At 45.0% G+C, this 13,068-nt stretch overlaps 1 protein-coding gene across 4 annotated transcripts in view; it reads left to right on the top strand.

Moving 5' to 3' along the window:
- The window catches only part of KCNH7 (potassium voltage-gated channel subfamily H member 7), a 521,050-nt gene that overhangs the window by 271,687 nt on the left and 236,295 nt on the right, over positions 1–13,068 (top strand). For all 4 annotated transcript variants that reach the window (XM_088474826.1, XM_088474827.1, XM_088474824.1 and 1 more), the window contains exon 4: positions 7,725–8,153. In XM_088474826.1, the coding sequence (XP_088330952.1) occupies positions 7,725–8,153 (429 nt within the window). The remainder of the gene's footprint in view (positions 1–7,724; positions 8,154–13,068) is intronic.

Genomic DNA, 13,068 nt, shown 5'->3' with positions numbered 1-13,068 from the left:
ATTAAAGTGGCCGTAGCCTGTGTCCAGACTCCAGACTCACAAGTGGCTGTGCTGTTAAGTGACTGTGTATAGGGGGCACACTGCACGGCACACTGATGTATGCTGCGCTATACTCTGCTGATTAAAGTGGTTGTGTCCAGACTCACAAGTAGCTATGTGTGCAAGGCATACTGATGTATGCTGCTCTGTACTCATGCCCATCTGCTCCAGTGTAAAACAAAAAGTAAAATAATATTTTTTTTAAAAGTATAAAAAAAGTATATAAAATGTATAAAAGTTAAAAAACTGTTTTTCTTTCAGTGCTGTATCCCACTGTGTACTGTATACAAGCACCATGACTACTTGGGCCGTAGCCCTCTGTGTATACAAGCACCATGACTCCTTGGGCCGTAGCCCTCTGTGTATACAAGCACAGTGACTCCTTGGGCCGTAGCCCTCTGTGTATACAAGCACAGTGACTCCTTGGGCCGTAGCCCTCTGTGTATACAAGCACAGTGACTCCTTGGGCCTTAGCCCTCTGTGTATACAAGTACCATGACTCCTTGGGCCGTAGCCCTCTGTGTATACAAGCACTGTGATTCTTTGGGCAATAAGCCCTCTGTGTATACAAGCACTGTGACTCTGCTGGCCGTACCCCACTGGGGGCCCCAAGGACAATTCCATCGCACACTAGCTTTAATTTCTGCCACTGCTGTGTGGCAATGTTTCATATATGTGCTTTAAACTGCGGTCTCTGTGCTGCAGCTCTGTCGCTTAGTAACCAGCTGGCTCAATGCAACCTTTGCCCAATAATGGCGAAAACAAAATTGTGAGCTGTGAGGTGGTCTAAATTGACTGTAAATGACTGGAAATTAATGTTATTTAGGTTAATAATACTCTAGGAACATAAAAAATTGTGATTTTAGCTTTTTTGTCAATTTTTGTAAAAATTTTGTAAAAAAATCCAAAATTTATTAACGACTTTGAGAAGCAGTTGGTGGGGCCACAATGGCGTGAATCACATCACTGCCCTACCCCGCTGCGGGGGTGTATTTAAGGGAACGCGATTTTCGGGAGACTCCCCGCCATCCCGGGAGAGTAGGCATGTATGTGGAGGGGGAGTCAGCTAGGGAGGAGATAGGCGCGGCCATTAGATGACAGGTATAAAATAAGAGGAAGCTACAAGTGAGAATGATAAACTAAAAATTGACAGGCCCGAACAGCACCCCCTGCCCTGTGGTGCCCTGTGCTGTGGCACATGTCTCACCACCCTAGTCAGGGCCCTGCTGCAAGAACTATTACTCCTATAATTCATAAATTCTACATATAATATTCTACTGACTGCTCACAAACAAGACGTCTGGTGAGAATATAGAATGCTCCCTCATAGATCACACACTTATCTAAAATATTTTTATCTATCTAGTTTATGAAATCCTGCTTATATATTTGTGAATTGTACAAGTCCTGTATCTACTGTATGACTTTTATGCTTAAGGGATCTAAAGCCAGTACAGCATATGTTACTTATACACTTTTAAAGTAGATATTGTGAATTATACATCAGTAATGTAATGCTATATGTGAAAAAATAAAACAAGACAAAACATTGCAAGTAGAATCAAAATGCAAGGTTATCATATACAGTCATGCTGCTTTCAATAGGATTATATTTAACAGCGATCTAAATTGTACATACAGTAGTACACGGCAAAGCTGTTTCTCTCCGAGCTATAAATAAAACCATGGTGAGCAATCTCGAGTTAAAAAAAAAACGTATTGCTTTGCTGGTTTCTCATAATGTTGTTAGAACATGGCATAACATACCGTGAAATAGTTATCTTTTGGTTTTGATCCAAATACTCACAAAGTTTTAATTATTTCTGATTAGCATTTTGACAAGTAACTTTTATGGGATATAAAACAGTAATATTTTAGCCTGGCAATGCCTCTTTTGAGTGACACTTTCTTTAAGCTGGGTACACACTAAATGATGGGTGTACCTAGTGATGCGACTGACGGCCCCCTGCCGAAGGGCCGACATAGGGGGCGGCCGGTACACATTAGACTATACTGTGCACGACCGCCCGATATGTCAGCCCCTGCCGCATCCCGCTGCATGGGGTCATCAGTTTAATTGTCAGATTAAGCTGCATGTAGGGCCGACCTGATGAAGCGGCTGATGACTCCACGAGAGCGTGCAGCAGCCGACATAGTGGGTACACACTAGACGATTTTGTCGGCCCGATCAGTTGGATTGGGGGAAATATCAACTAATGTGTACCCAGCTTTAGTTCTTTAATAAATAAATTGCAATGGAAATGATTAAAGCTTGATGTTTATACTGTACATACTTTCTGTTCTTAATGTTCGCACACTAAGATCAATATCAACTACAGCTACTGCAGGTGACATGGCTGTTATGGGCAGGGGCATAGAGAGGGGGGGAGCCAGCACTAATTACCCGGGCCCGGGCTGCTGGAGGCATCCGGCACCACTCCCCCCTACCTCATAAATCACAGTAGCCCAGCACAGGCTGGAGTGTGCTGGGCTACAGTGGGAGACTGCTTGCGGTTGCTGAGCAGCAGCTGCAGCAGTCTCCTATGCTTTTGGGGGGGAGCGATCACGCTGTTCGCGCCTATCCCTGCGGCTTTGCGCCGGGTTGAGGGGCTCAGCCTCCCCCGTGTGCAGCGCCGCGTTAAAATATCCTTAGGGGGCGTGGCCACGCCCCTTTCACCTGGGCTCGGCCGGCCTCTCTATGCCAGAAGTGACTTGGGCTCACATATGTAGAGCCATCCTCTGACGCCTGTTCTAGGCTTTTCTGAGCATCACTGGGCTCTCTCAAATATTGCTTTCCGGTATGTCATGTTCTGCAGCTGACTAACACATAAAGTTTTATATTGTGGAATAGCTTTAAATCAAGATCTTTAAGCAGTGGTTTACTTCTGCTTTAATCTCCTGAGGGGCAGGGCTGCCCATGGCAGATTTTTGGCATATTTGTGACCCTATGTCTATAAGTGGCACCTGATACCATCAAGAGAAAGTATGCAATGGATGACTGTGACCATACAGTACTTAATAGTTGTCATGGCATGTCATGAGTGAGGAACCAAGCTGTGTGATTTCTGGTCATGTGATCACCCTCAGCAAATCACAATGAGCAATATACAACGTATTTTTAAATGAATGAACATTCTGTAGCCAGCCCTTTGTCATTCCAAGCCGTTTTGTCTGTGCCTATGAGGAAAGAGGTATTACTGTAGCTAAAATGTTACCAAGATGTTTGAAAGAAACGTATGGCTATTATTTATTTACTCCCTACCCTCTTTTTATTATTTATTCTCTTCAGGTAGATGTCAGCTAAAGAAGGGATTATGCAGATAATAGGAATGCAAACACATATAAGAAGTTACTTAATAGGGCATTATGCCATCAGATGCAGCCTATGGGCCTTATTCAGAAGTAGATGGAGACGCGCCTGTGTCTATTGGCACTTGCCTATCTGCGGCTTTAAGCAAATGCTGCTGCAAAGTTGTTCCCTGGTGTACATCCATGCGTCCAAATGTGCAAGGACTGAGATGACCATTGTCAGTGTCCATAGGCGTTGAAATGTCTTTTTGTGCACCATCAAAGCTTGCACCATCCCTCTAGCAGGTGCACCATCTCTATCTGTGTATAGCCTTCTGTGTGAGCAGTTTAGTGTCTGTGTATACAACCACTTTCACCAACACTCCCATTATATAGCCATAAGACAGACCATTTCCACACATGTTCTAAGCCACCTCCCAGGAACCACCCAGAAACATCCATAACTATTTCAAGACCATGAGTCTCGATTGCAACACCACCTTTGTGCATACACCCTGTGTAACATATGCGCCGTAGTACTTTTTGGGGATTTTCGCACACGCAAAGTAGTAAAAAATATCACAAAACTATGTGAACAACGGCATTGGGTGCTGCTCTGCATCAGGCTCTATATGTGCTATGACATTGACTCTTCCAAAGACAGTAATTGTGCTGGATAGATGCAGCACTATCTGTCCACATGTCACCCATGACACATAGTGGAGGATGGTGGAAAATCGGAATCTAAATTTGGTTCATATCTAGTGAGTGAAAGGCCATGGCACATGAACATGTAAACAATCAAGAACATGGTAAATGATTCATCTGGCCGCAGCCACCCAACTATGATGTCTTTACGGCAGTTCCCACGAGTCCCAGTCATTCTTATAATCAATCATTAGTTATTAGTGTTAAACATTGAGGGCCTGATTCAGAGGTGGACGCAGCACTGTAGCAGCTGCGACTTTTGACGCAGCCACTGCGGCATCTGTATGGTAATGTCGCTTAAGCTCCATACCCCTTGCACCAGTCAAGAAAAAAATATCGTTAGAATTGGATTGCCACCATCCATGGAAAAACCATTGATCATCGGTGGCAAACCTTTGATGGTTGCTAACCATCAATTGTCGTTGGCATCCATACAGTGAACAGGTATATGAATTACTTTGCCTGCTTATTGAAGTGATGGGTAAGAAGCTCGTTCTGAGTTTTACACTATAGAGAATAGTATCAGTAGAAAAGGTTAATGGCTACCTTTGATGCAAACTATGAAGAACCACACAATCAAAAGAGAGCCAGCGCCAAAAGCCCAGAGCCCAGGAGTGTGAAAGAGACTGGTAGAAGCAGCTGCATGCAATGTTACATACTGACAGTGGTTTGCCATGAGGGTGAAAGAACGACACTCGCATAATGTGAGGATACAAAGCAGACAGCCACAGATATCCCAGAGTAGTGTGTCAAAGGAAACACTTAGCCCTTTGTGGTTAGCCCCTAATACAGAACTCTTCACCTTCTGCAATGCTCAGTGCAGAGAAGCATTCATGTGCAGACAATTACATGCCTTTAGAGTTTAAGCAGCTATTTATCTTGGATGACTGTAAGCTTTAATTATAGAGCAAACAAATGTTCTGCTCCGCAGTTCATAGCTGAAAATCCCACATATAGCTCTGCAAGTTCTGAAGGCCATCTACTGTGCCAGAACACAGGAGGTTTTGGTGGCTTATTGGTCTACACATCCCCTACAGTGCATCATATTTTCTGCATTGAAGCTCAGGTCACGTTATGAAATCGGTATATACAGCACAGATAAGTGATATCACTCTATAATGTACAAGTAGCTATATACTGTATGTTATGGGGTGCAGTTCTCCAGTTGCCCATGCTTTGGGGAAGATTCAGTTAAGCGCAAGTCTTGTGTGACATATTTCTATGGGATGTTGTGGTACTAAACCTTTGCTTATTTCTTTAATTGCAAGTTAATCAATGTTTACAGTACAGTACACACTGCACACACACATCACGAAGGCTACTACAAGATCTCACACTTACCTTCTTCACGGAAGCGGGCAGATTCTAGTATCACTGCAATGCAACATTTGTGAAAATAATACCATTTCCATTTATTGGATGCCTACTACAAATCGACTCCTGCAAAACAAAACAGGAAGGTTCTAGGTATTTCAAAGTCTCTGCAAAGACATTAAGGAGCCCAAAAATCAGCTTCCAAAGATGTGCCCCTCCCCCCCCCCAAATCTAAATATGTGTTCCATGATTTCTGGTCAGTGTGACATGTTCAGGCAGCAGGTAATGCGTCTGAGTCGCACTGTGCATCTATCACGATTGTTACTGCATGGAGACGCAGAACAAATTGGGGCGCAGGGAGTGTGGATTTTAGTGGGCGTACCTGGGAGGTAATGGGGGTTGTTAGGCAGTACCGGGCATATCTTCAGATGATGTTAGCTACTGGGGCCAAGCTCTGGAATGCATTGCATTGCAGTACGTGGTAAATTCGGCAAAAAAGAAACCTACATTCAGTACAGTACGTACATTCAGGTCATAAATATTAATTGCGGGTACCCCCGGGAAAACTTCTGTTTTCGGGGGATATCTGTCAAATAAGAATTGATAAATAGGCCCCTTACACTGGACAGCCCTGACTTCAAAGACTGCTCTACCATCCTGACAGTCAGAATTTTTGTCGTGACTGCCTGGACTCTTGGAGATGTGTCTCACTTAGGGGTATCATTTTCTATAGTGCGGGTTTACCAACATGGACAGGTTGCCCATAGCAACCAGTCAGATTCTACTTACCGTATATACTCGAGTATAAGCCGACCCGAATATAAGCCGAGGTACCTACTTTTACCCCAAAAAACTGGGAAAACTTATTGACTCGAGTATAAGCCTAGTGTGGGAAATGGCAGCAGCTGGTAGTGCCCCCAGTAGTAATTCCCCCTGGTTGTGCCCCCAGTAGTAATCCCTCCTGGTAGTGCCCCCAGTAGTAATCCCCCCTTTCAGTGCCTCCAGTAGTAATCCCCCCCTGGTAGTACCCCCAGTGGTAATCCCCCCTTTTAGTGCCCCCTGTAGTAATCCCCCACTGGTAGTGCCCCCTGTAGTAATCCTCCCCTGGTAGTTCACCCAGTGGTAATCCCCCCCTGTAGTAATCCCCCCTGGTAGTGCCCCCTGTAGTAATCCCCCCCTGGTAGTTCCCCCAGTGGTAATCCCCCCTTTTAGTGCCCCCTGTAGTAATCCCCCCTTGTAGTAATCCCCCCCTGGTAGTGCCCCCTGTAGTAATCCCCCCCTGGTAGTTCCCCCAATGGTAATCCCCCCTTTTAGTGCCCCCTGTAGTAATCCCCCCCTGTAGTAATCCCCCCCTGGTAGTTCCCCCAGTGGTAATCCCCCCTTTTAGTGCCCCCTGTAGTAATCACCCCCTGTAGTAATCGCCCCCTGGTAGTGCCCCCTGTAGTAATCGCCCCCTGGTAGTGCCCCCTGTAGTCCCCCCCCCCAGTAGAGAGAGACGTGACAAGAATAAAATAAAAAAATCACTTACCTGAAACTCCCGCTCCTGGTCCCGCCGCTGTCCGCTCCTCCGGCCGCTTTGCATGGGAGAGACGTTGTCATGACGACGTGTCTCCCATCACCCACTGCGGGAGCCGGAAGATGGCTCCCGCAGTGGGAGCAGCAGCAGCCGCTGAGAGTCTGACAGACTCTCAGCGGCTGCTGATTACACCAAACACGCAGGTGCCGGCTGGCGGCTGTGTGTTTGGCAGTGTAGCGCTGACCGAACTCCGTCCGGCCAGCGCTACACTTGACTCGAGTATAAGCCGAGGGGGTACTTTTTCAGCACATTTTTTGTGCTGAAAAACTCGGCTTATACTCGAGTATATACGGTATCATTTATCTTATCATTTACCTTCTAGAAAATGATAGCTAGCATCTGATTGATTGCTATGGGCAACATCTTCACTTTTGTAATCGCTCATTAATCGTTCAGTAATCGTGCATGTCGATTATGTCGAAAACAACCAGCGATGTGCGCTCCCGCTGGTCGTTTTCGACATCAATCATCGTCTGAACATGACGGTCAATCTGCCGATAATGACAAATTGTGCATATTCAGGGATGAGGGAGGGTGCCTGCACTGAATGACATATCGTGCAGTGTAGGTACTACAGGGGATGAGGAACAACTGTACGATTACAATGTTTTAATCGTACTGTCGTTCCTCTATAGGCAAGTGGATACGCACCTAAATGAACTTTGGGAGATTATATTGCTGTGCATTACAATTATTACTCTCAAGACGTATGGTAAATGTATTTCTCCATTGTTTGCCACAAGGATGACATATGTCTTTATACTCATATATCAATGCATTGTCACTTGTCTCTTTTCAGGTAAATTATTTGGATTCCGATTACCATCACTGAGACTCCTGAACTACAGAAAACAGTCGTTACCGCAGGAGGATCCTGATGCCGTCATAGTGGACTCGTCCAAGCACAGCGATGACTCTATGGCTATGAAGCACTTTAAATCCCCTACAAAGGAAAGCTGCAGCCCATCCGAAGCAGATGATACAAAAGCACTAATTGACTCAAATAAGTGTTCACCTTTGGTTAATATAACTGGACCTCTAGACCATTCTTCACCTAAACGACAGTTTGACCAGCTTTTTCCAGACAAGTTGCACGATGGATCTCGATTATCTCATGCACGGTCAAAAGAAAGCATTTGTAGCATGAGAAGAGCCTCATCCGTGCATGACATAGAAGGATTTAGCATTCATCCCAAAAGTGTTTTTAGAGACCGCCATGCAAGTGAAGGTATGACCGCATCTTTCTATAATTAAATATTCATATATGAAAATATTACAAGAGTACTACACATCATCAGACATTACCTGTTGATTCCGATAGTTTCATCATTCAAAATGTTTTTATGAAATGGCTTATTGTATTGGTTAGTTTGGTAGCATGTCCCATATTACAGGTGGTGATATTGTTGTCACACATTCATGTAGAATCAACATGATTGTTCTTAGGGGCCTCCGTTCTGGTAGGCACTTAGTCATAGCCCATTACAGTATATTTGTAGAGAAGAACCTGATTTTGAAGACATAGGCCAATATCCAATTAGCCACGAAAAATTTTCGGATGCAAAAAACTACGATTTTGGGGTCTTTTTCACCAATTGTTTCTTCGTGCTATCCAATTAAACCCCGTTTTTTACGTCCACAAATTTTCTGTTTTTCTCCCGAAACACATAGGATCCGCGAAAAGTTGCGGACATATGTATTTTTACTGCCGTGATCGGAAGTAAAACAGCCTCTTATCATGAGGCAAGTGAAACAAAATCCCTGATAAGTGCTGGCCTCAGGGCTAATTAGATAGCCCCGACCGAGGTAATTAGCCGCTGTAATTTACCACGGCTAATTAGATACAGGCCTTAGTGGTAAACTTACTAAAGGCTCATACACACTAGACGATAAAGTGAACGATATGAATGAAAACGATAGCGTTCATTGGGCCTGATTCAGAGCCGTTCGCTATTTGCGGTCGTTCGTTCAAAAACAAGGGGTGGCTATTCAAATGATCCGTTCGCAAATTGCAGTCTGTTCACACCTCTAAGTCTGAACGAGCGAGCAAAACATACGCTCGTTTATTTGATAAAAACTCCCCCTGGCCGCACGCACCATACGTCATGTCCGCTATTTATTAGATTAGTCGAGTACATCGTACAGCGTATGAACTGCTCGCTATTCTTGTGGTTGGTGTTTTCAACCGCTATTTTGCGAGCAGTTCTGAGTTAAAAAAAAACAAGTGACGTGGTCAATGACGCTGCTGTATTAATTATGCACTCCCTTAAAACGCCCGTTTTGACCTTTAAGCACGCCTGCGTTCAGATCTCCACTCCCCGTTTTCAAGCACCTTCCCCTGTTACCACCCACATACGCCTCATTCTGTCACTCAAAATAGCAGGCCCTCGCTATATTGCGTACCAACGATTTTCGGCCGCACTGACTGGTTCGTGCATGCGTACTAAAAACCGTACGCATGCGCAGATGTGCGAACATCGATCGGAACGAGCGTACTGCCGCTAGCGAGTGGCTCTGAATGAGGGCCAATATCTTTAATGATGCGTGCTCTCGCGGATCGTTAACAATGTCTTCCATCGCCTGAACTTGCAGGACAATCTGACGATATTGTCAGATTCTGCAAGTTCGGGGCATGGCATGGTGATGTCACTTTTCAGTGTGTATGCTCAATGTCGTTCCCGACATTGAGCCCGGCAGTTCAAAAGATAACACTTAACGATATCGCTCACGGAGCATATCGTTAAGTGTGTATGAGCCTGAAGAATCGTGTCTGGTAGAGTTAGTGTTCCCTTGAGAGTTTTCCCTGACTTTCAATCACGGAGCTTTACTAAATGCAAACACAGTAGTAAAAACACAAATATATCTGCAAAACAAGGCTGAGCACACAGATAGAAGTCAATACACCATAGAATACAGGGATTTACCATGAATCATGTCTGCTCACACAATCATAAGTAGAGCAAACTAAGGTCAAAACAGAATTTTGAAATAGACTACCTCCTGAAAAAAATAGGGGGTACCCCACATTTGTTTATTTCCCCCAATTTTACTCTACCAGAACTGGCTCAAAGTACCAGGGCTGGTTATGCTATTGGGGGAGACCCCACGCTGTTTTTTTTTTAATTTATTTTTTATTAACCCTATTATCACTGTAGAACACACAGAAGCCTGCACAGAACACACTGATCTATACAGTGCTTCTGCTAAACAGGGAGCTCACAGGCAGGTCTATTGATATCACTCCAAATACGACTGAACACACACACTTGCAAACACGATTGCATACACCATTGACAAACACCATTCAGTCAGAACATGATTCTTAGTAAATTTGAGAGTTTGCGCGCAACAAACGCACTCGTGTCCATGTGATGCCCAGCGTGTTTAATACTTGGCCAGACACGATTTGTAGTAAAGTCACCCATTAGGAGCTATTATGTGTGTTATTCTACATTGTATGAAAACAGTGCATCAGAACTGCATGTTTAATCTCGGATGAGTGGTCAGATATGCCATCAGAATGACTAGAAAAGGACATATTATAACAAGCAATCTTTTAGTGTGCACTGTACGTACAGCCCAAACAGTAGAAATGTATCGCTTGCTAGTCAGCTTGGCAAGAATATATAACCAAACACATTTTTTTGGGATAAATATTTACAAGAATGCAGCCTGTCTAGTAACATGGCATTATTCACATCACTTTGCTGATTCACAGTGTTCCGTTTGTCCTGTTGGCTTACATGATATTACAATGGGCTGTGAACGAGAAATGCATCCACTTTATTGAAGACATACATTAAGGTCATTGTCCTTCTGCATTTTTATCAAACAGATAAAAGTTGTTTACAATATTTTCTTTTTTGATGTACTTATTAGGACTCTTAGGGGGACATGTACAGTATCAAATCTTCAAAAGAGGGCAAGTGGAGGTACTGCCTATTGCAACTAATCAGATTATAGCTACTGTATCACTTATCTAGTACTTTCTATTAAATGATAGCTAGGGCCAAACATAATAGGGTGAAAGTTTAGTAGTAAACTCTCACAATATTATATTGATCGAGTTGTATCTTCAAAATGGGAAAACATCTGGATGATAGTTTAAATTGTGAGAGTTTTCTGAGTCTGGTATACATGCACTTTTTCATGTTCTTGGACTCTATTACATTGCCGAGTTTAAATAGTGTGAGAGTTTACACTCACATTTTCCAAACTCTCACCCTATTACATTTGGCCCCTAGAATCTGATTGGTTACTTATCCTCTTTAAAAGGTATGATAAATCTCATCCTTAGATCCATTTTAATTAGTATTGTAGTCAGATGAGTGTACAGCACACATTTTAGTGCAAGTGTATTGAAAGTTTAAGACAGTACAAGACTGTAAAGAGACCAACCTCTTTGAAGGTAAAAAGTTGCATGAAAAGACGCTCAGCGCTAACGAGTCACGCCACGGCATGGCGCAACAAGAATGGCTGTTTAACGCAAAGGAGGCTAGATGTATGTGGACACATCTGTAGGTGTTCCTCCCTTTTCTTTCTTCCTTTAGGAGTCTGGCAGAGGATACAAATTGTTATTTATCTGCCCCCATTTTAACATATCAGCACCCCATATCCAGCAGAGCATCCCGGCCCTCATTAATTATGCACCCCTTTCCCAGCACGTTCAGCACCCCTTATCCAGCAGAGCACCCCGGCCCTCATTAATTATGCACCCCTTTCCCAGCAAGTTCAGCACCCCTTATCCAGCAGAGCACCCCCGCCCTCATTAATTATGCACCCCTTTCCCAGCACGTTCAGCACCCCTTATCCAGCAGAGCACCCCCGCCCTCATTAATTATGCACCCCTTTCCCAGCAAATTCAGCACCCCTTATCCAGTCGATCAACCCCAGCCTAATTAGTTATGCACCCCTTTCCTTGCACCTTAAGCACCCCTTATCTACAGAGCACCCCTGTTCTCATTAATTATGCACACCTTTCCCAGCACAGCACCCCTCATACATCTAGCTCAGTCAGCACCCCTAGCCAGCCTGGCCTCTATGCAACCAGCCCTTTGCCAGCACAGTCAGCACCCCAGGCACAGGCAGCACCTCTCAGTCAGTTTAGTCAGATCCAGACTCCAGAATCACCCCTCTGCCCACAGTGCCCTGTCCCAGCTGAGAGCTCAGCTTCAGCTAACATAGACAGATACAGTCACACTCTCTACCTGGGAGTGTGACCTACCTTCCCTGCTTCTCCTGTCTGCTGTCCTCACTTGATGGGCACTGGGCAGCGGGGGAAAATAGAGGTGGAGCTGTGAATTGTGACTCATGACTCACCTACGCAAAGGCCCATGGGAGGAGTGGCCATGGCTGGGCATGCGCAGCAGCTCATTCTGACCACTGCCCAATCTGAGCTGAGCTCCAATCGTGGTAGCCGGCGGGGGCTGGCATCGTCGGAGCTGCTAGGGCTGGCTTTGGGGTAGATAGCCGGAGCCATCATAGCTGCAGAGTTGTGGGATGCCCCTAAGGCCTTCCAGATGCCATAGGCATTTGCCTAAAATGCCTATGCCTAGGGCTGGCTCTGCCAGGGATAATCCACTTATGCATACAGAAATTATAAAGTTAAATGCGGTTAAACTAGAAATAAAAGGTTCAGCACCCCTTATCCAGCAGAGCACCCCGGCCCTCATTAATTATGCACCCCTTTCCCAGCAAGTTCAGCACCCCTTATCCAGCAGAGCACCCCCGCCCTCATTAATTATGCACCCCTTTCCCAGCACGTTCAGCACCCCTTATCCAGCAGAGCACCCCCGCCCTCATTAATTATGCACCCCTTTCTCAGCAAGTTCAGCACCCCTTATCCAGTCGATCAACCCCAGCCTAATTAGTTATGCACCCCTTTCCTTGCACCTTAAGCACCCCTTATCTACAGAGCACCCCTGTTCTCATTAATTATGCACACCTTTCCCAGCACAGCACCCCTCATACATCTAGCTCAGTCAGCACCCCTAGCCAGCCTGGCCTCTATGCAACCAGCCCTTTGCCAGCACAGTCAGCACCCCAGGCACAGGCAGCACCTCTCAGTCAGTTTAGTCAGATCCAGGCTCCAGAATCACCCCTCTGCCCACAGTGCCCTGTCCCAGCTGAGAGCTCAGCTTCAG

The sequence above is a fragment of the Taudactylus pleione genome, unplaced genomic scaffold (assembly GCF_031769625.1).
Source record: "Taudactylus pleione unplaced genomic scaffold, aTauple2 ptg000156l, whole genome shotgun sequence".
Taxonomy (NCBI): Eukaryota; Metazoa; Chordata; class Amphibia; order Anura; family Myobatrachidae; genus Taudactylus; species Taudactylus pleione.
The sequence above is the reverse complement of the archived record's forward strand: the minus strand, read 5'-3'. Positions and strand labels throughout refer to the sequence as shown.